The 27,133-nt window shown below is 45.5% G+C and overlaps 1 protein-coding gene across 1 annotated transcript; it reads right to left on the bottom strand.

Moving 5' to 3' along the window:
* Window positions 1-5,081: 5,081 nt before the first annotated feature.
* LOC121700702 (leucine-rich repeat-containing protein 4B-like) lies at window positions 5,082-23,419 on the bottom strand. Its single transcript, XM_042083901.1, has 3 exons — window positions 22,839-23,419; window positions 20,473-21,001; window positions 5,082-7,116 (listed from the first exon to the last, which is right to left on the bottom strand). The coding sequence occupies exons 2-3, from the start codon at window positions 20,713-20,715 to the stop codon at window positions 5,191-5,193; spliced, it is 2,169 nt and encodes a 722-aa protein (XP_041939835.1). The 5' UTR covers window positions 20,716-21,001; window positions 22,839-23,419; the 3' UTR covers window positions 5,082-5,190.
* Window positions 23,420-27,133: the final 3,714 nt, after the last annotated feature.

The following is a 27,133-nucleotide window of genomic DNA, read 5'->3' as shown; positions in this document are numbered from 1 at the left end:
GAGAAAGAAAGAGAAAAATAGAGTGTGTCTGTGTCTGTGTGTGTATGTGTGTGTGCGTGTGTGCGTGTGTGAGTGAAAGACACAGAGACAGCGACAGCGAGAGATCAGCGCGGAGAAAGCAAAGAGACGGGTGGGGAGGGAAAAATGAAGCGTGTCGATGTAAGCCAAAGAGCCGTGGAGAATCTCCATTCTGTTAATATCGCTTACCATCTCTGTGATTCAGCAGGAAACCGAGCACTGCACGACACGGCTCGGCCAATCAGGACACAGTACAGTAGAACATGCCACAATAACCAGATCCCCCCCAACGCTGGACTTATTTTTAGTGAGAGTGGCCTTCTAATAAACACACACATCAGCAAATACTATTGCTGCTTCATGAAGCCCTTTATCGCCAGATCATCAAATTAGACATGCTGATTGGGCCGGAGCAATGTCGGGGTCTTTAGCCGACTATTCATAACTCAGTTACTGCATGTGAACATTTATAACATTACATTAGGGTGAGTTCATCACACACACACACACACACACACACACACACACATGAATAATCCAAGGGTAACCAACAGTATGTGAACATTTATAACATCACATTAGGGTGAATTCATCTCTCTCTCCCCACCACACACACACACACACACACACACACACACACACACACACACACACACTCACACTTGAATAATCCAAGGGTAACCTATGTGAACATCAATAACATCACATTAGGGTGAGTTCCTTTCCTTCTCTCTCTCTCTCTCTCTCTCTCTCTCTCTCTCACACACACACACACACACACACACACAAAGACACTTGCACAAACATACAAAAACACACAGTTCAGATTCAGGAGCTGCTAAATCTTTAGTCCTAACACTCCTCCCCTCTTATCCCCCATCCAGGCGTGCGCCGTGCAGAGTGAGACCAGTGTATTATTCATACAAGCAGCTAAGCACGAGGAGCGCTGGCACAGTTCACATACTATTTAACACATGAAAGATTAACATTCAGCTGGGTTAAATTATGACATTTGCTGTTAAACTCTGTACTCAGAGGCGCTGGTAAAGGAAGGAGTCGTTCTGCTCGGGGGGTTGGTGGGGGAGTCAGATCATAAGGAAAAGGAGCACTTAGGGGGGGAGGGGGGGGGGGAGTGCTGGCAGAGATTTGACGCTTCGTGTGAAATGTAAAAATTCTCTCCGTTTAATGTGCTGGCAATTCCATTGGACATGAGAACGGAACATTAATAATAACAGTTATAATAATATCAGTAAATATTACAATTAGCTACTATAAACTGCACTCTTTTTTCATTTAAAACAAAGACAGACAAACACAAAGAATGAAGCATGTTAAATCATTTTTTTTTCGCTCGCTTTGCTTTGCACGTTGCATTGCACATCCACAGTAGAACTCATTGCTGCCCCACCTCACACCACTACCACTCCATACACCATGGCAACATCATGTGTCGCTTGGAAACAAAAGTCCCACCCCTAAACGAGGTAAGCCACCTCGCTAACCCATTCGGTTCCTATGAGGTGTTCACTTTCACACAATGGTCATTTATAAACCCCCATATAGCCTAGTTCCTTTAGCATAAAATAATCCATCCAGACTGAAGCAGAGTAGCGGGAAATGAATGGGTTATGGCAGAAGGATGGGGGGGGGGTCAGTGTTAAGGACATGGGTTTGGAGTCAAAGGTCAAAGGTTAAGTTCATGAGGTCAGGGTTCAGGATGAAAGAAGCAGTAAGGATGGGTAGAGGCAGGCAAAAGCTGATTTTTTTTTTCCTGAACTGTAATGCACTTGACAGATGACTGTCTGTGTTATTAGCTGCTAGTGTGGCAAGCAAGTGAGATGAAAATGACTTTTAGCAAGAGAACGATTCTATTCTGGACCTCTGTCCCAAGCGGCAGCTTGACATTTCACCCTAGAAACCACACACACACACACACACACACACACACACATTCTGGGTGACTAGTCCCTTGTTGCTTCAGTTAGTGTGGTCTTGTGGCTCAACTGGTGAAGCGACCAGCATACTAAGATGCTGCTAGCAGCAGCAAGGTAATGTCCTCCATACCCACTCACTAATGCAAATGTACTCTGTACTGTAAACTCATCTGGATAAAATGATGTGCTTAGTGAATACCTGTAAATGCTGAATAGTGTACTGAGGTGAGATGTCCAGTATTTCTAGGACTCTATCCTCTTCTCAGCTCAAGTCAACAGAGTTCCAACGTGCATAATGGATTTGATACGCGGAGCTCATAATACATTGCTGTACTGTACTATACATGTTCATGGGCTTGATAACCCAGCAGGAGTATGCATACAGGTGAAATCTGTTTTTCTATATTATGATTCACTTTGGATAAAAGCATCTACTAGATGAATACATGGAAACCAGGTGTGTAGTGGGGGAGAGACCAGATCACTCCCCTTCCTGGTGCCCCTACCCTTCCAATAGAGCTCAGTCCGCAACCCGACCCACCTGAATCATCTAAAAACAAGCCCTTCAAGAGAAACCCTTGGCTTCACAGGAGCCACAAGTGTTTGCGTTTGGGGTTGCGACTGAACAACAACAACAAAAAAACCCTGTCGGATGGTGGACCTCCGGGTCGTGGACCTGAAGCCTCTGGGTCAGTCCGCCTACCCAGTGGTGATTTACACCAAGAAGAGGAAGTGGGGAAGGTGACCCCTGGGGGCACGTTTTCGGAGCATGTGACTGGCGGCGGTGGGGAATTATAGGAGGTAATCCTCCAGAACGCTCACCTCAATATAATGGCATCGCTTTTGCACTCTCCTCTCCTCTCCTCTCCTCTCCTCTCCTCTCCTCTCCCAGCCTGCAGCCAGTGGTCGGCCAGCTAAGCTGCGCTTAATCAAGAGTGTGAGTAGGAGCGGCGCAGCTACAATCCTGACAGAATGAAACCCAAGGCTTGTTGGAAGCTAAAGCAGCTACTCACAGAGCGGTTGTGACGGTTCCCCCCCACCCCCCTCCCCTCTCATGACTCTTCCTCTCTCTCTCTCTCTTTCTCCCCTCTCTCTCATTCTTGCTCTCTTTCCATCTGTTCTCCCGACACCTCTTCGGTCCCAAAATTGGGATTGACGGGTGATTGGCAGGCATCTGACGTCACAAGCGTATGTGTTTGGCTGGCTGAGAGGGGGAAGCTATGCCTGAGAATGTACTGAGAATGTTTGTGTGTGTGTGTGTGTGTGTGTGTGTGTGTGTGTGCAGAGTGCGTGACAAAGGACACACCAGAAGAAAGCTGAAGTGCATGACTCAGCTCCTCACTCCCCTCCCTTTCTCCTTCCTTCTCTCTCTCTCTCTCTCTCGCGCTCTCTCTCACCAACACTATGCCGTTAGCCTTAGGAATAAAGCCTCTGTAAGCCCATCTCAGATAGCAGTCAACCCCCTGAACTGGGTCTGGCTCGGCGCCGGTTTGGATGTGAAGTGGATCCGGCATCAGATTAGCTGTGGAGTCAGCTGTTGTTCTGGGCAGAACAACATGACAGCGGGAGGGAACTTACAGAGGTCCAGCTTCCAGTGAACTCTACCTCTCAGTCTTGCGATGCTGCACTCAGAGAGGAAGGATTTGGTTCTTTAACACTTCACAGTCAATGCTTCTGGGATCGGTTTGTTTGTTTTTGAAATGCTGATGCTGGCTCGCTTTATATTAGATACCCAAGTTATTATGAAAATATAATGTTGAGAAATAAACGAGAAATGTCCCCCTGGGATGTACAGTACTCATCTGAAATTCTTAACATGAGGTGCAAATGTCGACCCATCAGGAATGGTCATCCTTGCTAGCCAATCATTTTGCTTGCTAAAAAAAAATGCTAATAAGCTAGCATCACTCATTGCGAAGAACATGGTTAGTCAAGAGCTACTAGATTTCTAAAGACCCTCTTTCTAGTCCTTTGCTCGCTTCCACCCCGAGTCGACTAATTTATTTCCGTCCCTGGATGTGAGGTATGAGAAGATTAGGAATGGCAGCCCTGGCTAAGCACGGATGGAATGACTAAGTATGTGGAGTTGACCTTTGATGAGTAATGCTCAAGACCGGAGGTGACAGGTTAGGATTGGCTCAGACGTTCGGAGAGACAACAAGGAGAGTAATGAGTTAGGGAGGGGGTGGGTGGTGGGGTTGGTGGGGGTTTAGTCTGTGAATGAAGATTAGGGGTTAGGGCTGGCTGTGAAGGATGGGGGGTGGGTTGTCAAGGGGGTTTCTTATAGCCTCTGCAGAGTCCAGTCTTCGCAACCCCCCACCCCCCTTTTGCCCCTTCACATATAATAATGTGCATATTACAAATTTAAAAGAAAATAGATTTGTGTGTTTGATGATTTTTTTTTGTTCACAGTAGTTCCTTTAGTCCTTCTCTCAGTTCTAGAGAGTTCTCATGGGCTCCTCTGCCATGAAAGCAGAACGCAGAGAGCAATGTGTTCTTCAAATGTTCTAACACGATTCTCTCCCAGAACTCCATGTAAATGAGTGCTGTGCGTGTCTCAACTGTGGCAAACGAACACTTCGGAGTTAAGCTACTTGGATAGACTATATTTCTTTTTGTTTTTTTTGTTTTTTGTTTGTCTAGTTTTTTGTTTTGTATTGTTTTTTGTTTTCGAATACGCAGATACAACTCGTAGAAACCGCAAAAAAGAACTTTTACTTTGGCACATATATACGCTGTGGCGGTGTGTCCGTATTCCTTAACACAACAGAGGCGGTGAGAAGGACTGCTTTGTCTGTGGCACAGTCTGTGAGATCCTGTCCCCTGTTGTCTGCTCCTCAATTCCCCCTCACACGTTGTGTTGAACACCTTAGCATAGTGTACCTCACTCAAACCTCAAACACTCTCCATGCTCCCTCTGATCTCACGTCTGCATGTCAGTAAAATGTGTATGCGTGTGTGCGTGTGTGCGCGTGTGCGCGTGTGTGTGTGTGTGTGTGTGTGTCTGTGTGTGTGTGTGTGTGCATGTGTGTGTGTGCGCATGTGTGTGTGTGTGTGTGCATGTGTGTGTGTTTGTGTGTGTGTGTGCATATATGTGTGTCTCTGTGTGTGTGTGTAGATTGATGTTCATGTGTCTGCACAGGCATGTGTGTACATGTTGTTCCCTTTTTCTTTGCTTGGTTGGTTTTGTGTGTGTTTTGTCGTCTTGTCTGTGGTTCCCCCCGTTTTTTTAAATCCTTCAAATCTGCGTCTCCTGCACGTTCTCCTTCGAGCTGTTCTTGAACAGTAGGGGCTCCATGTGCGAGTTCTGGGCTTTGAGCGAGGAGTGCAAGCCCATGTGGAGGGAGAGGGTCGGGGGGCTGGCTCTGGACTCCAGAGGCCCGTCCTGGCCCATCTTCCCTGGGGGGCTCAGGCTGGGCGGGCTGCTCTTGGAGCCGAGGCTGAGGCCCATCACGTTGTTGTTGAACGTGTGGCTCTTGTAGTAGTGGTTGAGGTCGGCGCGGCCGATGTTGGGCAGCGTGACGATCTCGGGCTCGTGGCCGACCACGCTGCCGACGCCGACGCAGCCGCCGCCCACGCAGCCGCCGCCGGCCGAGATGCTTCCCGCCGCGTTGCCGCGCAGCGTGGAGCCGCCGGAGATGCCGCTGGAGTTGCCGGCGGTGAGCTCGTCCTCGACGTTGATGATCTCGATGGCGCGCGCGGGCCCGTGGTGCTTGTGGAGCTGGTGCTGCTTGCGCAGCTTGTAGAAGACCACCAGCATGACGGCCGCCATGAAGGTGATGGCCACGAAGCAGCCGATGATGATCTTGGTCGTCTTCATCACGTCGTCCAGCCCGTGCAGGTTGGCCACGTCCGTAATGGACACGGTGAAGGCCTTCTCTGTCACCTTGTCATGCGGCGAAAGCGGTGGCAGCGAGGGTCCGTTGGGCGGCACGGTCCCGTAGACCGCCCGCTCGCCGCCGTCGCCCACTGCCCCCGGCATCGTCCCGCCAGGTATCAGCGACTCGTTGACGTACTGGCGCGCCGAGTCGTTGACCTCCAGCGTTTCCACGGTGACAGTGGTGAAGTAGGTGTAGATGCTGGTGGGGTCGGCGGCCGACGAGACGTTGAGCAGCGCCGTCGCGGACGTGTTGCCCGCCGCGTTGGTCACCATGCACGTGTACGGCCCCGCGTCCTGCATGGTCACGTTGGTGAAGTTGAGCGTCCCGTCGTGCAGGACGTTGATGCGCACCTTGTACGCGCCGTGCGTCATCAGCGTGCCGTTGGGACTCAGCCAGTTGACCGACGTCATGGTGGTGCCCGTTCGGCACTTCAGCTCGGCCGCCATGCCCTCCGTCACGTTCAGGTCGGTGGGCGGCTCCACGATGACGGGGGCGTAGCAGGTGAAGTGGCTCTGGTCCAGGTCGCCGATGTAGCGGCCCTTGAGGCGCGGCGGCGCGTGGCAGCGGGCGCAGCAGGTGGAGTTGTCCGGCAGCGCCTCCTTCAGCCACCAGCTGAGCCAGAGGATGTCGCAGCTGCACTCCCACGGGTTGTGGTTGAGGTGCACGCGCGCCAGACGCTGCAGCGGCGTGAACAGGTCGTGCGGCAGCGAGTGCAGCGAGTTGTGCGACAGGTTGAGCTCCTCCAGGCTCTTGAGGTCGTCGAAGGCGTTGCGCTCGATGACGGACACGCGCGAGTGCATGAGCCACAGCTTGCGCAGCGACACCAGGCCCTGGAAGGAGCCTGGCCGCAGCATGCCCAGCTGGTTGCCCGACAGCTCCAGCTCCTCGAGACGCACCAGCGCCGTCAGCTTGGGCACGTCCTTCAGCTCGCACATGCCCAGGTTGAGGAAGCGCAGGTTCTCCAGGCCGTCGAACGCCATGTCCGAGATGTAGACCAGCTTGCGCAGCTCGCCCAGGTCCAGGCGCCGCAGCGAGGGCACGCGGGCGAAGGCGTTGGAGTTGATGGTCTCGATGGGGTTGTTGCGCAGCCAGAGCTCGCGCAGCTTGCTCAGGTACTCGAAGGCGCCCGAGGGCACCACGGTGAGCCGGTTGTCGAAGAGCTCCAGGGTGGTGAGCGCGGGCAGGCCGTTGAAGGCGCCCACCTCGATCTGCTGGATGTGGTTCTTGGAGAGCTGCAGGATCTCCAGGTGCCGCAGGTGTCGGAAGGTGTCTGACTTAATTATCTGCAGAGGAGGAGAGAGAGAGGAGAGAGGTGTGTGTGTTTGTGTGTGTGTGTGTGTGTGTGTGTGTGTGTGTGTGAGAGAGAATGATAGAATGAGAGTGACAGAGAGAAAGAGAATGTGTGTGAGAAAGATGGTGTGAATGTGAGCGAGTGAGTGTGTGTGTGTGAGTGTGTGTGTGTGTGTGTGTGAGTGTGTGCATGTGTGTGTGTACATTTGTGTGTACGTGTGTGTGTGTGTACATTTGTGTGTACGTGTGTGTGTATGTGTGTGCGTGTGTGTGTGTGTGGTAGAGAGAGAGAGAAATGACAGATAAGATGCAGACAGACAGAGAGGAGATAAATAGGGTAAGAGGGTGCATTTACATATGGAAGCTTTCAATTCAGCCACTGAATGAATATATATTCATCCAGTTTTATGTTTATTCTATCTGATTAAACTCAATGCTGGAAGCTCCTCTCGTTTCTGTGTCTGGCCATGGCAGATTTCAAACGGGGCACACCGTAAAAAGAGAAATATGCCCGCAATACAATGTCTGGAAATTACGAGAAAATCAATTAAAGGGGAGATAGGAGAATGGGGTAAGTGGGTATAGCTGAACAGCAGCAATCCATGGAAAACTGTAGATAATCGCTAAGTTTAAATTTCAGGGCAGATGCCCCTGTCTTGAAAATGGGTTTGAGTTTCTCATTTCCAACTATAATATCTGCTGCTGCAGCACTTTGTCTTGTAAAACATTAATCTATTAAATTAGCCCAGTGGTCAGCAGCTTAGCAACCGTACTTAGGTTAGCTTGCTGGCAGGCAAGCTGATTTTTCTAAATTATAGCCAGTTGCCAGGGCAACTAGAGAATCCATGATGCTCTTATATATATATTCCCACCACTGTATGCTTTCCTCTACAACTGCTAGCAAGCAGGCTGACAAGCAAGCGAATATACAAACAAACAATTTAATAAATAAAGGCAACAGAAAACAGAAAACAGAACCCCTGTCCACACCGCAGGGTTAATTTTATTTCTGAACTGTACAGTCGTGGCTCTGAACTCTGAACTTCTTTTCTGAAATGTTCCAGAACACTAACGAGTCACTGCATTCCACCTCTGCACTGAGTCTCAAGTCTCTGCCTTCAATGTGGCCCTGAGCGCCCTAGTTTGCAATGCGTCTTGGGACTAGTAAGGAGGAGGACCACAAACATTTGGAGCGCAGTGTTTTGCCGGCGGAGGATTTTGATTGGGTGGAAACAACATTGGCTGTCATGTTTATTTGTGGTCATATTCTCACTGGCGCGAGGCTTCCTACCCATGTAAACTGGTATGGTAACCGGAGACAAACAAATTAGTGAGAGAAATAATTAATAGCGTTCTCTGAGAAAACCCACACTCACAGAGATTTTATGCTATGGCGCACTGAAAATTAATCGCCGTTACCATTTCAGACTTGAGTCTACATTAAAGGGTGCATTTGCTGTTATTTTCCTCTCCGTGTTTTTTTTTTTTTAATCCAATGTTTTTCCAGTTACAAAAAATGTTGTTCTTTTTTGATTGTGCATCACAGAAGGCAACGGATGGCATGAGAACTGAGAAAGATGAGAAACTTTGCTGCTTTGTGCCTCTCGGCGAGCTCATGAGCAGCCAAATACAGTCCAAATGGTGCAGTCTTCCAAATGAAATCAGATTTTTTTCCAAAAAAATGGGGGAACTCAAGGGTACAGATATGCAAACGGCTGCAGCCAAACTGGTAGACAAGAAGGTTGGAGGTTTGGAGGTTAAGTTTGACTGGGAGCATTCACACACACACACACACACACAATACACACACAGACACAATGCATACATGCACACAATGAAAATGTAAAGTGGATTTGAATCTCAGGGTGGGCATAGGCGCACGCGCACACACACACACACACACACACACTGTTTGGTGAGGTTCATTCTAAGAGAGCTCACACACACATTCACGCACACACACACACACACACACACACTGTTTGGTGAGGTTCATTCTAAGAGAGCTCACACACACACACACACACACAGATAAAATGCACCTTCCATGCACTGCACATACGCGTAGCTTTTGGATTTAACTGTTGACTAAATGTACATGTACAAGGGCAAACTGCTCCAAATCATCACTCTTTTCCATCACTCTCTATTGACCTTATTTGGAATTCCCAGATTCCCAGGAACCCATTCCCATGGCTACATGTGTCCTGGAGGCGAGGACGAGAGCGTAGTGTATTCACACACGCCTGCGCTTAATGTCCCTCAAGAGGACACTCACTGGCATCCCCCGAAGGCTGAAAAGACGGGTCCATCAGATTGCGTTTAAGCCCAAGTACATGATGCAGAAAAACGGTCAATACTAAGGCTATCATGAAAGCTAAGCTATGGGCAATATTAAAAGATGGCAGGAAAAGTGTTTTTGGGGTCTTGGGTTGAAAAAGCTATTGAACCTATCATTTACAGTACACCCAGTGCACAACATGTCAAATCTTCACACAGTAAGTCAAAGGAAAACTCACAAACGCATACTGAACATGAAACTGTTGTCAATACGGCCCCATTTTTTACTCAAAGTGATAGTACCCCATCTTTACTATGCCTGCTAGCAAAACGGTACTTTCACACTGGTGGCCCAGTGGGCGAACCTGCCTTTTGACCTCCTCAGTTGTTTACATGTGCCTCCTCAATGGACTCTAAGAACAAGACAAATTAATAGAGTTCTATAAATAATGAATCCACTCAATAATGTGAAAAAATTGGCAATAAATCAAGTTCCCACAAATAAATAGATAAATAAATAATAAACATATGAACAAAAGCTCCAGCATGACCGCCAACAGTGCCCTTTAGTGGACAAATATTGACCGGTTAAACTGCTTACTGTTTGGGGGATTCGTGTTTGAAATTAGTTAACAGCAAATAGTCTGCCACTGGCCATGTAGTGAGTAGGCTCTCAACTCAACACCTGGGCGAGTTAATACAGCACACCTGGCCTCCATTAGCCTCCTGCCAGGAGCCGCCCATAAGCCCAGACTGGCACACACTCCTGCTGGCCCTCGGCCTCCTCCACAGTGCCTTCTGGACCTGTCGCTTTAAGGGGGATGCTTATCATAGCTACTTTTAATATGCCGCCTGTCCCAGGGACCAGGGTTGCCAGATTAGTGATTATTAAGCCAAATAGGGAGGGTCTGGTGGGTTTTTTTGTTTCTTTTTCTTTTTTTTCCTTGAGTGTCTGTCTGACATTGATAGGACGTGTTTGTCCTTCTGGTTGTTATCTTTTCTTTTTTTCCCCTCTTCAGCAGCCTGATTTGCTTTTCAGATCTGTTGTTGTTGTTTGTTTCTGTTCCTGATGCTATTTTCATCTGTTCCCACATCTCCCGTCTCACATTTGGATAATATCAGTATGCAAGACGAAGGCATGTACATTCTAATGCGGCGCCTTTAAGCTTTAAAGCCATGGCTTACAGGAGCATACAATAGCATTCCCTCTGCTTTCTTCAATCAGTGTGTTGTTTAATGTTTCACACTTACTTCAAACCAACACATCTAGCGTATTACTGCTATAGCAGATGGCACCATTGGACCTTCAGCTTCGTCTGAAGGTTGTTTTTAATCTATACTGTATTGCTGATGGAGATTAAAAAGGGACAAGATTGTGTTGTCCTCTCAGAGTTCTGCATGTATCCATGATAACACACCTGACTCAACATAACCTAATTTGTATATTTAGAACCTAAAGACAACTTTTCATTTTTCTTTAGCCCGCAGGCTGTTTGGCCAACCAAAAAGTTGACTTCTTGTTTATCCAGAAACAAGAGAGCACTTTAGGACTCTAGGTTGAAGATTTGACATTTTTGTTTTTTCCTTTGTCTTTTCTTTCTTTCTTTTTTTCCCTTCTACTCTCTCTGAGCCCCACCGCCAACCCCGCCCTTCCTCTAGGTAAATTTTTCATGGAGGGGGGAGATTTCCTTGGCGCTGCCAGGCGGCGGGTCTTGGGTGTGCCTTCGGCCGGCCCTTCTGGGCTTTTTCTCAGGCAGCGCCATCTGGAAGTAAGAGACGATGGAGAGGTTGCTAACTTCCTCTAGACATCCACCCCTTTCTCAGATCCCAGAGTGGAGTACAATGATTGCATCCCAGCATCGGCAGCTTGCAGATATTTACAGGCAAGTTGTTCTTGATAGATTGGATTTTGATTCTGTTGTTCAAGTTGTGCAAGTTGTTCTTAATAGATTAGATTTGTGTTTAAACTTGAAATATGAGCACTGAGGTAGTCTTTTCAAAAATAATTTAGTCTTCAGTGTAAAGATTCTCACCTCAAATTGATTTTGCTATGGGTAGCAGCTGTTAATATCTTAGCATCTTAGGATGTGCTGTTTCCAAATAATCAAAGTAATCCTCCAATGTAAGACGTTTTTTTACTTCCTAGTGCGGTGTGCTTGCCGTGTAAACAAAGCATTAGTTCATTTGAAATCGTTATTCAATCGATCCAGGGGTGCAGGGTGGGGGGTTAGTAGCATTGAGCTTAATATTTACCTAGTGACTAAAGGCAGTTCAGTGATCAGATTCATCTTTTTCTACGCTTTTTATCACTAAGACTTCTAAGATTTCCACACTCTTAGAGGTTTAACTCTAGGCAACTACAGCAGTGAATGTGTGTGTGTGTGTGTGTGTGTGTGTGTGTGTGTGTGTGTGTGTGTGTTTTTAGATGGAGCACACTGCATTGTGAGACTACATAAATCTGGTCCCACTGCCTCGTCCCATTACACACACTTCAACCCTGGTGGCCCTAAAACTGATGGGTACTCTTCTGTGGTGTTTTAGAGTGGACAATATACTGAGTACAAATAAATGCCAAAAGATTTTTCTGAGATCTTCAAAATCTCAAACATTTTACTGAGACAGTTCAAATCAGTTGATGCTTCACGCAGTACATTGTAGACTCTGCATGACTAACACTACAGAATTTATTTTATTTTTTTTTGGGGGGGGGGGGGGGGGGGGGTGCCTTTAATTTGATTGGACAGTGGAGACAGACAGGAAGTGAATGGGAGAGAGCAATAGAAATGGGAAATGACCTCAGGTCAGAATCAGACCCTGGGCCCCTATGTGCACTCAAACCCCAATATGGTACGGATGCTGCAGCATGTGCCACAATATATGATTGACCCAAGATATGCATTTCTGTAGAATTTAAAAGAAAAGCAGGGTCTTACATTTGGTGAAACATGGGTCCAAAACATAACGTTGCATTGATGCATTTGTTTAGTGTAGCCCAAGAAAACAAATATATGAGTCTGTAAGGAATCAATATTTAGGGTACTATAGACAAACTGTCTCAATACCACAATGGAGATGAACAAGCGATCTGAACTTCAAAACAGAACTGATACGTAGACCTACATAGCCGACAGACTCGTTTGATTTTCTGTAAAAAGCGCTGGTCTCCCATGAATTCCTATCCCTACATTATGTATTTATGAAAATGTAATCAAATAAATAAACTACTGTGGTGTGCTGCTTTAACGTCAAAATGCCATGCTGTTGTTGAAACATAATCTTGTCCATTTCTGGCACCATCACCACATATGTTTAATACACTTCCGTTCTTCAAACGAAATCTAATTGCTTAATCTTGCTAAATAAAGGGACTAAACAGGCAAATCCCTATCAAACACACTTACAAAACAGGTCCATCAGCCATGCATAGAGGACGCTCCTAGGGACCCCAGTTGAGGACAATAGAAAAATGGGCTAACACAGTGGCCCTGCACGCTAACTAATTGGGGATGTGCACATCAGTGGAGCAAGGGTACGAGTGCGCGTAATGGGACAAGGCCCATTGATGCCACTAATGAACCTTTATGAGGGGAGGGAAAAAAGAGAGAGCCACATCTTTCTGTATTGCCCTGGGTAGCATCGGGTGCCGCCAGCAGCCTCTCGTGTCTACTTCTCTTCCTCTCCCTCTCCCTCTTCTGCTCTTTCTCTCTCTTCCATCTCTCTCTCTGTTCTCTAATTTTTTGGCTAGTGGCTTTTGCTATGTAGATATTTCTCTATTCGACCTTTGTTTCACCCTTTCACGCATGCCGGCCTTTCGGACGAGCCGCTATTCTTTCCCCCTTTCTAAGGATTCTCTCCAGCAGGCCCGTTTTTTTCCTTTTCTTTCTTTCTTTCTTTCTTTCTTGTGCGAGTTCTAGCGCACGGGCCCTTTCTTTGAGCTCACTTTTTATTCATACCCATCTTCTTTTTCTTATTTTTTTATTTTTTAATGATGGCTCAGGAAATGGAGTATTGTCTTCAAGAGACAGAGGCCTCGGGTTGCGGAGCGTGCCAACTCTGCCCCTATGCCACTCCACCCATACAACCCACCCACCCCTATTCTTACCGTGACATGGTTAGGTCCATTTTTTTAGGAGGCTCTCGTTGGTTAGTTTGACTTAACATGACGAGACAAACCCAAAAAACTGTTTACCAACGCATCATGTATACAAGCCTGCTTCATCACAAGTGAAGTCTGATGGCTCTACCTTATAACTTTGTACTTGTGATCACATAGGCCTTCTTTTGGGCTTGGTTGCCTGGTTACAATAGACGATGGCTCAGATGGCTCTCAGATTCAAATTAGCCATCTTATGCTCCACTATTCATCGCTGCAGTCAAAGCCGTAGCCAGGATTTTTCAAATACCGAGGTCAGGGGCGTCGCTAGAAATTTTGTCCACTCCGAAATATTAGGGGGTTTGGTTTATAACTTGAACTAACACACTATTCCACAATATTCTATTTTTTAGATTTGTTTTGGATGCACCTGTATATAAAGAGCTTTTTAATAAAAACAAGCAAAAAACTAAATTGGCTTTGGATATTTATACTGGACCTTGCTCAATCTGTTATTAAGAATGATCTGCTTCTCCAGAGTAGTAAATGTTGTATTTATAATTTGCAGGGTCATAGAATGCAGAGCTTAGGCTACCTTTTGATAAAGTGAGTGTCACATGTAAGAGGGCCCTTCACCTATCATTTCCCTCTCTTCTCCTCCTCTTTCTCCTCTAGCCTACTGCCTAATTTCTATCTCCAAGTCTCTAAATTACTGACCAATAATTTATATAATTTGACAATGTTTGGGCCATGAGATAATATCCATCACAACATTAATTATCCATCCTATATTACATTAATATAGTTTAATTTTCAGTGCAGGTTAGCTAACTGAATCTCCACTTAATTTCAACGTAACATTTTCACTACAGGTTAGCATCTCATTGGAGCCTTATTGCATCTTTATTGTATTCAACATTACCTTTCTCACCTTCCCTCCTTCTCCTTGTCTGCTCAACTTCTGCTGGCTTTCCAAACGTTAACTTTGTTGCAGCCTTTGTTCAGGTCAGGGGCCGTATTCACAAAGAATTTTAAGGCTAAAAGTAGCTTCTAAGTGGCGAATTTAGGAGCAACTCTTAAAAATAATGGGCGTGTCACTCCTAACTTTAGGACTCCTAATTTTTTTTCACTAAAAGTAATTCACGAAGCATTTTAGACCTAAAAGTAGCACCTAAGTCTGGGACAGCTTAAAAGAAGTCGAGAGGACTCCTAACTCACTAAGACCTATTCACAAACAGCTTTTTGTGGCATTTCACGTTGCGATGTTTTGAAATGGGTATGCGGCAACAGGAGCTTCCAATCGCGAGGGAAAAATGTTGCATTGTAGGCATAAAAGGGATGCTATAACGCCACCAACAACAACCAAAACTACTTATTGTCAACATGTAAATTTAATGCAACGTTTCATTGTGAATCAAATTAAAATGTTGTCTTTGCAAACGTAGGCATATGGTGACAGATTAATGTAATAATGTTGCAAAGATTAATAATGTGGCAAAGCCTATAGCTGCATCAATCCATAGGCCTATGTTTCATTAGGCTACTAGGCTATTTGTTTTGCCTTACTCTTTAGCTAGGCCTTTTTATAGAGCTGCACAGTCCCGCCCACAGCCAAAATGCAGTTAGGTGCCGGATGTAAGATTCCCATTCATTTGTCCCATTGACGTTTGGAAATATCTGTATTTAAAGAGTTTTACAGCATGTCTTAGGCTAACCAGCTACGGCATAACTCATAAGCATACAACATATTATTTCGAGTGAAAAAACGAAGAGAAAACCCAAAAAAAGTCAAAGGTACAAGACTGTGTACATATTTTCATTTCCGAGCGAAGGAACTACTCATCCCATAAACCACCGCGCCTCACTGAATAACATAGGCAAAATCGGCGCGATTTATTTTGCCATTTAAACCATTTCCAACCGGCGACAGCATGCGAACCCTTTCCTCCAAACAGTGATTTTTATATAGTGAATGTGCAGTTAATAGCAGTTATTTCAGGAGTAATCGTGTTAATAATAGTGTTTTGATATTGAATTTTATATTTATCATCGTGTATGTGAAAGCAGTTAACGTTAACGTACCTGACTCATCCTATGCTGTCATCACTGCTCAGTCGGGCTGATGCATGGACTGGTGCATGGTCTGCTCTTGGACCACCATATTCAGTTTATTAATTTGCCGTGAATTATTACACAAAATGTTCATTAAATGCACGAAGAAGTATTCCTAGGTTAATGATTGATATGAATCATACAGTATGAAGGCTACAGTAGCCTAGCTAATGTTAACTATGTTACCAACCTCCCTGCTTAACTCACCACAACTTTGTAGGTCTTGTCCCTCATGCTGGCCCTTACAAAACCCACAAACTGACTCTCGGACACACAACAGTCAATAATGTGACCCGATTTAAAGTGGCTTTCACCCCCTTTGGACACTCATTAAAACATAATATATTTCATACCTGTGTTGCAGCATGTAGGCTAATGTTAGCTGTATTATGTAATGACATACAATGTCGGAAATGTAAAGGTTAGCCTGTCGACTACCTGAAAAGTTTGAGTGTTTAAACTAACATTTACAGTGGTCTATTTGATAGTGTATTGGCCCTGACTAAGTTTGTGTGATGTATAAACCCCAATCCTTGTTGATACAAGTACCAATATTCGTCAAGAAAGTTTTTAAATCACATTAAGATTTTCGCCATAGGCAGTAAAAGACTCCGCCATCTTTGTCAATATTTTTCGCTGAGAAAGTTTCAAACTATGACCAGAGATGTAGACGGGCTCTGCTGCCATAACGACCTTTCCACCAATCAGAGGCATCACTGTGGGATTGTGGGATTGTTCAGGATTGTGGGTAATGAAGTACTTATCCAAGAGATCGCGAATAAAAGGCATTTATTATTTTAAAACAAGGCTATAGGAGCATATACAATCGCTTAGTACAGCCGTAGCTGGTTTTAAGTCTACCACGTGCAGTTAAGTTTTTATGGCTTATACCGCAATTGTCAATGGAGAAATTGCATTGAATTTTTACATCCGGCATCGGCTGTGGGCGGGACTGTGCAGCTCTCCATTCAGTTATTCATCATCTTTCGTCCTTCGCACTACTTGTAGCGCACGCATTCTCAGGCCTGTCACCTGTCACTCATCATCGTAAGGGAGGTGTTTGGAATCATTCCCGCGTTACAATCATCAGCCAATCAAGGTGGTCACTTCAGTCAAGCTCGAACGACTCACTCTTAGGGTGCATTCAGGGCACCTCGGAATGGCAAGGACCGCCCCCATGGCTACTTTGTTTTTCCGACAGCAAGTGTTCATGTGCTTTGCCATCGGAATGTGTGACAAACACAGATGCCACAACAAAGGTTAAAACATACACTCACTAATCCTAAACAAACAACTGTATTTGCTTAAAATATAGTGTAAGATGCTTGTGAAAGAAAGATATGCAGCTTTCAAGTGACAAAAACGGCAAATTCCCAAGTTCACATGAAAACTGTTGGACATGAAAGGCCAAATGGACTACAAACGAACTACAACGTGACGACAAAAGTGATGACGAGCCCCTAACTGGGCAACTCTGTTAGCAAAATCTAGCCCCAGTTTCCGACCTCTGACTCACACATTAAGTGACGTGAATGACGCGGAATGATGATGTTTTCACTCGGAGAAAGATTTTTCCGAAGCCCATGAACGCTAGGTTAGTTTAGGAGTTGTCATTTTTTCTTACTAAAAGTAGGTCTGAAAGGCTTTGTGAATAACTTTTAAGAGAAAACTCCTAGCTAAAATCTTTTAGTGCGATTTAGGAGTACTCCTAGTGGTAAGATAAAAGGCTTTGTGAATACGACCCCCGGTGAATTAAGATTACTTGCTGAAATTGGACAATGGATTTGTGGGTATTGAAGTTTATGTGAGAGCTGCGTCGGACACACTCCCCGATAGCCGAGTCTACTTTCGTTTTGACATGTCAGAGGTATCTGCAACGACGTGTCACGTGACGGTGCGCTGATGCAAGTATAATTGTCTCGTCGGCTTTTTGTACTTAATAAATTAAACAAAACTTGTTGAATAAAATACTGGGGACATGACCTCAGTGCCCTCTATGGTAGCTATGGCCATGGCTGCAGTGTTTGTATGTTGTGATCTGTCACAGAGCATTTCTGTGGAGGTTTCCACACAACAAGCTCAGAGAACCAAACCTGACCTTAGGTCACCCACAACTTCTCCATGTTAACTCTCAGTGCCTGAGTTGGTATTGACCAGAGTCTAGCAGTGAGAGGGCCATAAAGGAGAGATGTGCAGTCAGGCCTGCCATCTTCTCTCTGCTATCATCTCTCTGCTTCCCCATTCTCATGCTCATCTCTGTCCAGCGTCAGAGCGAGAAGGAGTAATGACCAGCTCGTTGGCCCCCCTGCGAAGTGCGCGAGGGCTGCTCGGACGCTTCCTCGAGAGCCCGGTCGCAAGAGAGTTGTCAAGGGAACGCAGAGCCGGGCTGGTGGGTGGATGACGCCTTGGCTCCTCCTGCAGCTCTCTGCACCCCCCCCTTCCTCCAACAACCCCCCTCCCCCCATCATCCTCCTCCCCTTCTCCTGATGGATGAGAGGCACTGAGGCGCGGGGAGGTGAGGGTGAGGGGGGGGGGGATTGCTTCTCGCCCCTCCATATCTGCTCCAATCCAGAGTCAAAGCTAGCCATGCAGAGCGAGAGTCAGAACTAGATTTATGCAATGACTTCTGCAGTATGCGCTCCTTGGAGCAGCTGGACTGGGTGTTCTCTGCCGAGGAACTAAAGAACTGCTGTTCCCGCGACGGCAAAAAAGAACTTGGAAAAAAAAAAGGTTCATGACATTTCAGGTTCATTTCTATAAACATCTGTTCTACAATCATGTCGAGACATCAACTAATATATTATGTAGTCTTTTTAAACGACTACAGGAGGGGTAAAATATCCCATAGGAGCCCAGAGAATGGCATGTTAGAGAAGTGTGCAGTTAGCGCTCTTAAGTGTTCCGTCCAGCTTCACAGAGAGTCTGGCTTTCTGGGCCCTGTCTGCAGTTTCGCTATTTGCCACAAAACAAACAAGTTATCAAGCGAAGAGGCCTGCTTCACCTCTGACACCTCTATTTCTCAGGCCAAGCCAACACAAATGAAGTCGTCTAAACCCAAAGCCGCAATCTCCTGAAAAGCCATTAGTTTCTGAGGGCTTTAACCGGCTGCCACCTCAAACCTTCGCATGTTTTGCGTTCTGGAGCTCAAGTGGAACGCAGGGGTGAATTCCAGTGATGTCAACGTTACTATGGAGATGGGATATTTCTGGGTAGCACATTGCCACTAATACTTTGGTGTTTGTGAGACACACACACTTGAAGGAAGAATTGATACTGTGTGTCAAGAAAAATGTTTTGTTCTGCATATTGGTTTTAATGTTGACTTCTATTTGTTCTACCATGTAAAGGGAGGAGAAAAAAAAACACCTAGAAACACTTTAAAAACCTTTGCTGTGTTGCTTTGCACTTCCGGTTCCATTTTGTTTTTATTTAGTGTTTGACGGTGTATTTCTGCTTCTCCCAAGAGAAACCATTTCTTTCCAAGGCATTTGTAGATGTCCTTGCATCACAGAATATTTCTGGCACAGTTAAGGCTGGAATAGAGGAAAATTTCTCAACGTCTGACTCTGTTCCTGAGGAAAAAAAACCTCGCCATTCTGTAGCTATCTCTAGTCTGAGTAATTCAGTGCAGGAGGGACTAGACAACTCACACTAGCCCCAAAAGCCCAGAATGCAACACAGACTCAAGATATTTTGGGCTTACAAGTCATAGGCCTACATACAAGAGATTCAGAGGGAAATCATGGACTGCAATACAAGAGGAACAGAAATGCATATTGCAGATATGGAAACGTCTTTTTTAAATTGTGTGAAGATGTTTTTATACTTTAGGACCGCTGGTGTCCTAAAATGAACATTAAACTTTGCATCTATCTTCTCTTTGATGACATGTGAAGGCAAAAAAATAAATAATAATAAGTGAAGAAGTGTCATTAAGAGTAGAAAGATGCACGCATACAAACACATTCAACATGGTCATTACAAATCCTTGACCACCCATGAACTGTGAATTACACTGAAGTACATTGACAAAGGAACCACAAAACAGTGGTGCACAGGGCACAGGGAAATCTGCCACTAACTGGGGGGCAATATGTCTTTGAACTTTCAATTTTGAAATTTTGCTGTGCATCATTTCAGATTGTTCAATTTCAACAGTACCCCTAAGTCCAGTATCCATCTGTTCGCCAAGGCCTACCACCTCAGATTGTGTGCGTGCATATGCAAATTTTCGCCATAAACTCGGGGCAAACGAAAAACTGCTTTTTAAATGTTTGCCTTGGTTTCCTGTTTTGAGCGCAACCCCAGTGCACTGATGCCAGAACAGGGCCAGGTCAGTCCCAGACACTGCTTCTGTGGAGAAAGTCTTACCGTCCCTCTCATCCACTGATTGAAGTGCATATTTCCACTCACTGAATAGGATGTGTTTACCCACATGTTACACCAATGTCAAACGCAATATATAAACAACTTCAGCCCATTTCTTTAAGTGGGATGGGGCCCTAATCACTAAATTAAATTAAATCATTAAATAAGTGCAAGTGTAAGTGCATGCTTTGATTTCTGTCCTGAAACTATTCTGATTAACTGAAGTATGTAAACAGCATGAACGGATGCACATTGCACTTGTTTTAAGTGCACACCTGGTGTCAGGTCGCTCTATAAGAGCAACTCGATTCATTCACCAGATTACAAGTAAACAGTTTGCGTAAACACTGTAACTCTGTGTATGTTGACACTGATTGAATTATCACCCCAATCTGATTGCTAGCCAGTCATGAGGTGTTGTGACATTGGAGTATTGTCTTTGCAAATACGCCCTTTGTGTGTTTATAATGAGGTGATACAACGGGCAATTCGTTACCTTGATTGTGTTCTCCTGCAGGTTGAGGTATCGTGTGTTCTCCGAGATATTGTCAGGCACCTCAGCCAATCCCCTCCTGGTACAGATTACCCGGCTCGCCTGATTGGAGCAGCTGCATGGGGTGGGGCACGGGGGTGTGGCTGCTGTCAACTGAGGTCCGCTGGGGTGTGGCCACAACAAAAGTTGGACCAACCAGAGGAGGGGGGTGGGATTTGACAAGCCGGTCACCATGGCAGCCCACATGGCAACAGGATCATGACCCCCCGCCCCTTTTCCCAGAGTGTTGATTGGTCAAAAAAAAAAAACAATGCACAGAAGTATCACAAATCACTTCCAGGCAAAGTCCATCCTATCCTTGTATCCGTATGTTTTCACCTGAGCACACCACACCACTGGACGGAAACTAGTTAAAAATGAGGTGCACTCTTCAGATATGTAGCTGATGTCGGAGCCGCGGTGTCTGGCTGTCAGTGTTCGCCTTTGATGGAGACAGGGTCCTCATGCTGTTTCAGACTGTTGGATCCACCCCCTGAAAATGAGAAGGAAAAAAGAAAGCAAGAAATAGAGTGCATGAGAGAGAAAGAGAGAGAGAGAGACAGATAGATAGGGAGAGAGAGAGAGAAAGAGAAAGAGAGAGAGAGAGGATATCATCAAAATCCATCCCAGCTATTACAGTCCCTTACATCATCCATCACAGTCATGTTGTATTGTACATCAGTAATGTTTTGGTCAAGTCCCGTTCTGCTCACAGTTGGTGCGGGGTGCATGCGTTTGCCTGTGACGCTGTGACGTCTCATGCATCATACTGTACAGTACATGTCAGTAGAGAGGAGGCGGTCGGTCGCCCGCAGAGACACAAGTCATCTATAGGCCCTAGTTTCTATAATGTGTGTAATACGGTGACGCCTGTGTTTGTCATTCAGTTAGAAATTACGTGTCTTTGTTATTCGTTTTGTGTTTTTTTCTCTCTCTCTGTAGCTCAGAGAAAAACATACCCAGTGTGTAACTAGCGTTTGGGGTGAATTGCCCGTTTTCTTCAACTGATGTCAGTTCTTATCAGCTGTGCTCATCCTGTCAGCCTGTGTCTGTGAGGGAGCGACTGAGCGAAAGAGCGTGCGTGCGTGCGCGTGTAAATACATATGACTCTTTAATCAGGCGCTGGCCAGGGCTGATTGTCCCCTCTGCTCAAATATGCGCAGAAGGTTATCTGTAAGGAAGAAAAAAATAGCTGTCAAGAATCATTGTGCCAATTGGCATCCATTGACGTATGTCAGAGTGCAAAAGAACTGTCACACCCGGCGCTTGGGGGTGTTACGTATGTGTAGGTTGAGGGGGTCTGTCGGTTACGCGCTCATATATTCGGTTGTTTTCGGGACAAACACGCGCAATGACACAGGTGCAGCAGCGCGCTCCACGGTTGCTATGACAACGAGAAATTGATTCGGAGCCTCGGGATGGCGGCGCTGTCTGCACGCGCACACCGCGGATCTCAGAGGTGAGGCCAGGGAGAGAAATCAAGAGGATGGACAAACACGCATTTGAACTTTATTGAACACCTCCTGAGAGAAGAGGGACACAACGCAATCCATCGCCTATGCAGTCAGTGAGCCTAATTGGCGACATCATCGTTGTCACAGTTACTGTCCATTTTAATCAAGTTCTCTCGCCAGCAGAATGCAGAGGCCTCAGAACGGCGCACCTTTTCTGGGACGCGACTAACATTCGTAGATCAGGCCCCCAGCGCAATCACACTAACGCGCGTACACATACACATACACATAGCCTACACATACACATACACACACACATACACATACACATAGCCTACACATACACATACACACACACACAGAAAGAGGCAAAGGGAGAGACTCACAGACACACACATGCTGCAATGCAAAATGGCACGCGCCGACTGTGTCTCTATTTGTGACATCACGCCAGCGATCAAAGCGTATCAGTGTCTGTTCAAAATCGGATGGGTGGTTTTCAGATAAAAAGAAATAATAAAATAAAAACAGACGACACATCTGCCACGTAGAATGTCTCCATTTGCGCAGAGGCGAAGGGCCGTGTTTTGATAAGACCCTGTATCATTTAATAACCTTCGTTATCGGATTACAACATGTTGAGGAATACGGCGCTCAGCGATTTACCGAATGCAGATTCCCTCTCGGCTTTCAGCGCATTAAGATTCCCACGGATCTCGCAGCGTTCCGACCCTAAACCATCTACCCCCTCTACCGCAGCCTCACACAGACATCGTATAGCTTACTCCATCAGAATTACAGCCCAATCACGCATTAATCAGAGATTACGGTAGAGAATCCATATGTAGCGGTATCGTTATAAAACAACCACCTCACCTTAGGTCTTTGAATAAGGGGTGCTGATGTTCGTTACATGTGTCCTCTCCTATAGTTTCTTCTCCTCCGTATTTTCCCCTCAACCTTTTCTCCCACTCTCACTCTCCTCCTTTAAATTGATCCCGTCTCTCTCACGGCTCTGCGCGTGGCTTTCGCTCGCTGTCCTCCGTTTATCTGGCACCGTGGCATTCTGAGGCGCGCGTATCGTTGAGCTACTTCCACAGTGGAACGTGGACACTCGACGCAGGTCGCTGAAAGGTTTCGAAAATGGTTTCTGTACCGGCTTGGATGGATCGAAGACAAAAAAAACAAAATCTTTATAGCGCTGAGAGCCGATTCCCGTCCGCGAAAAACGCGCGCACTAAGCAGCAATCGCGGCGTTGCCAACGGAGGTAGAGGGAGAGTGTGCGCTGCAGCGCGAGCAGGGGCTTACGCAAAATCCGCAACTCCACTCGTGAATAGCACTAGCAACGCGCAGAGCCGGGGGGATGGAGCGCTGGAACCGAACAGACGCGGGCGAACAGGGCGACACAGAGCTCCGCAGCTGCAGAGAGAAACGTGCACCATCTCTGTCATTCCGCCATTCTATCTGTTCTCTGTGCGTTTTTTAGGTTTGTTTTATTCAAGCCTCTTTAATCGCCACCCTGTCTAACCTGGACTCACACACAGCATTGGGCAACATGCTTATGCATGATAACAGGGGGCAGAGGCTACTAGATGTCCAACTTGCATATTTAAATGCACATCAAGGATGATGACAGACGCCACATACACACACAACAGACTCTCTCTCTCATACACACACACACACACAGATAGAGAGAGTGAAAAAGAGTGACACATGCGCACAGCACTTTTGAGCATGAGTGAGAGTCCAATATAAATTGAGGCCTTCTGCCTGCCCTGTCCATCTGTCTCATCGGGAGAGAGCAGCTGGTTAAGTTGGAGTGCTTTTAATGAGCCTACTACTTATGTGGCCATTTGACCCTTATCTTGGTTCAACATAGCACCTTACCATCTCTCCCTCACTCTTACACACGCTTACAGACACACACACATACTCAGTCTTTCTCTAACACACACATTCTCACACTCCTTCTCAAGTACACGCATGCACACACATAGACAGACACACACACACGCACACACACACACACAGACAGACAGTCTCTTCTATTTAGTGTGATTTCTGATCTCACAGCAATGAGCCCTCTGTCTTGTTACCGTCCTCTCGTTCTCTTCCCCCCCCTCTCTCTCCCTCTGTCTCTCGCTCTCTCTCTCTCCCTCTGTCTCTCGCTCTCTCTCTCTCCCCTTTCTCTCGCTCTCTCCATTAGGTTTCTAGTCACACAGCGGTGCAGCGGATATTCCCTCTTTCCTTTTCTCCTCCCCTCTGCCATGATCCAAAAAATCCTACTCTTTCCTCTTTCATCCTCTCTCTCTCTTTCTCTCTCTCTCTCTCTCACTCTCTCTCCCTCCCTCTTTCTCCTTCTCCCTCTCTTTGCTTTCTACTCTCTCTCTCTCTCTCTCTTTTTCCAGCGATTTGAGCAGTCCTTCTCTCTCCTCTGCTGTCTTCTCTCTGTGTGTCAGTGTGTTTGGGGAGGACTGGAGTGAACTGGAGAGGAGAGGAGAGGAGATGGGACGAGAAGAGAGGGACAAATGGGAAGAAGTAGAAGAGAAGAAAGGTAGAACCAGCGATGGGAGGAGAGTAGAGGAGACCTGAGTGTTGAAGTGACGCCAAGCAAAGTATTTTTAAACACTTAAGTCTAAAAAGGAATTAAATATATTTAGTAAAGGTGTCATTTTGTGTCTTTGCCATGTCAGACACACATACACAGTGAGAAATGCACGGTGACTCGTATACACACACACATGCACACAGTCACACACAAAAAGAGATCCTAGTGTCACAGTATCTTAGCAACTGTCTCCATCTCCGTGGAGACAAGGCCTGACATCATTTCCTGTCTATGAAATATGTTTTTTTTTCTCCTTCTCCTCTCTCGCCTGTTGTGTGACCATGTGGGTGTTTGTGTATGTTAGTGATGATGGTAGTGGGGGGACACTTATCTATTCACACACACACACACACACACACACACACACACACACACAAACACACACACACACACACACAAACACACATGTATGTACCAACTGTCTTCAAATTATGGTATGCAGTGTCATATTAGCTACTCCAGTGTTTTTCAACCTTTTTTGTGCCACGGCACACTTCTGACACTTAAAATGTCCCACGGCACACTAACATCCTGTGTGAAGAAAAAATAAACATACCATAGCCTAAAATTTCAAATAATACACAGATGGCCTTATTATGGCTTCTATGCAAGACCTGCTCAATAAAACAAGCGCCCTCTGTTTCATTTGTAGGTAACTATATCTAATTTAATTGTTGTTTTGAACTGGATATGTGATGATTCTGTGAATTCTGGATATGGGGCCTCCGTTGTACAATGCCTGCATACCACAAATAGTGCAATCATACAATCAATGAGAGCATGTGGTTATAATTTCTTTGATGCAACAGTTGCTTTTCTGGACCAGTGAGTGACATTTGGGTATTTTTCACCTGATGATCTCTCACGGCACACTAGTGTGCCCCGGCACAGTGGTTGAAAAACACTGAACTACTCTACTCATGTTCCAACAACAGTATGTGACAATGGGTACAATCCGTTGGAAATACAGAGATGTTACCAACTTTGATAGTTACCCAACATCTATACTCTATAGGCTGTTGGGTCTCACAGCAGTCATCACCTTCATATTAAACTCTCTTCTCCAAAAGAGAGGTTTTCTCTGAGGACAAAAAAATCCGGTTTTAATAACTGTTGCACCTGGGCCTTTATGTTTTGCCATAACATTTATTTGGAATTAACAACAATGACAACAACAACAACAACCAAAATAACAACAGTGACAGCATGATGCTTGTGGTCCTAAGTGCTTTTACGAGCTGAGGTCATAATGAGCCTCTAAGACACTCAAATGAGCAGTCTGGACAGTTAAATCCTGATGCCGCTCAACCCCAAATGATGCGAAAAGTCTATTGCCACTCATGGCACCACAGTACGTGCACTTACAGCGGATCGTAAAAACATACTTATTCAAAGTAACACACTGAAACTAAATAAACAACAGAACTCAGTCAGGCAAGAAGGACATGTCCGACATACCGTTCTCGGAATGACAACTGTTGAACAGCTGTGCTTAAATAATACAAGTCTTGAAAGGACACAGCTAGTATTTGATCACCTGTTGCGAAAGCTTCATGGATACTTTTTATACCAATTTGAAATCCAGTTTAAGCAAACCAAAGCAATTGCACTCTGTTCTAAGACATTCAGTCTCCAAAGGATTTGTACATTCATATGTATAGTGTAAACCTACATGTATGATATGGTGAAGCTTTTTAAAATTATACCTTGTGTAGGTAACTAGCTTTCACTTGTTTCACTTGTAAACATGTTAAAAAAATATGTATCATACGATTTAATGTCAATAAATATGTTTAATAATGGTTGCAGTTCCTGGTAGTGCTGTATATGATTAGATTTAATATAACTACAACTATTCTATAGTGACGGTTTCACTATATATCACAGCCAAATCTATAGGCTACATTAGCTTTTCAATCTGAAACCAATTTGGCTGGTTAAGCTGGCCGGTGTGTATGGATTGATATTATGTGCCTCTCATAAGGAACATATCAATCACCAGAATTTCATTGCAGACATGTGCATTGACCAGAACGGCCTTTGCTTGCAGTGGTTCGAACGCTTGTGGGTGTGTCACTACAAATGCATGCACTTTGGACATGCAAATAGGATCTGCTTTGAACACCCCAGCAGCCACTGAAAAAACAGCACAGACTACATTATCTGGTTGCTGATCTAAGCTGTTTTTGGCTGGGATGGACTGGTCTGAAGTAAGCCACAGCTTAGAGCTAGTTTGTGAGACGAGGTTACAGGGGATTCTTGGCCATCACTGTTTATGCTTGGCAATGACCCACAAACATTTCTGAAATGACGCGCTCTACATTTGTAAACAATGGCTGGTCTAGTATGCCCTGTGAATTCTATGTTCATGTGACATATCTAGGTAAGAATTGCTCGTCTGCAAGCTTAAAAGAGCAACAAAACCATCTTACACTGGCAAACCAACTATTATTAGTTCAACAAGGGCTGCTGGTCCCCTTACCACTTTTGCTATTTTACACTTCTGACACATTACAGGTCCACTCATGACAGCTACTGAATGATGACATAATAGTCCAA

The sequence above is a fragment of the Alosa sapidissima genome, chromosome 24 (genome assembly GCF_018492685.1).
Source record: "Alosa sapidissima isolate fAloSap1 chromosome 24, fAloSap1.pri, whole genome shotgun sequence".
Lineage (NCBI taxonomy): Eukaryota > Metazoa > Chordata > Actinopteri > Clupeiformes > Clupeidae > Alosa > Alosa sapidissima.
This window is presented reverse-complemented; position numbering and strand designations above follow the sequence as displayed.

What these genes read in the sequence shown, in the direction of transcription:
- LOC121700702 (XM_042083901.1), bottom strand. Translation starts at nt 20,715, where the DNA reads ATGTGGGCTGCCATGGTGACCGGCTTGTCAAATCCCACCCCCCTCCTC. An exon ending in TGCAGGAGAACACAATCAAG is followed by an intron (nt 7,117 to 20,472) that starts GTAACGAATTGC and finishes CCTCCTCTGCAG; the next exon opens with ATAATTAAGTCAGACACCTT.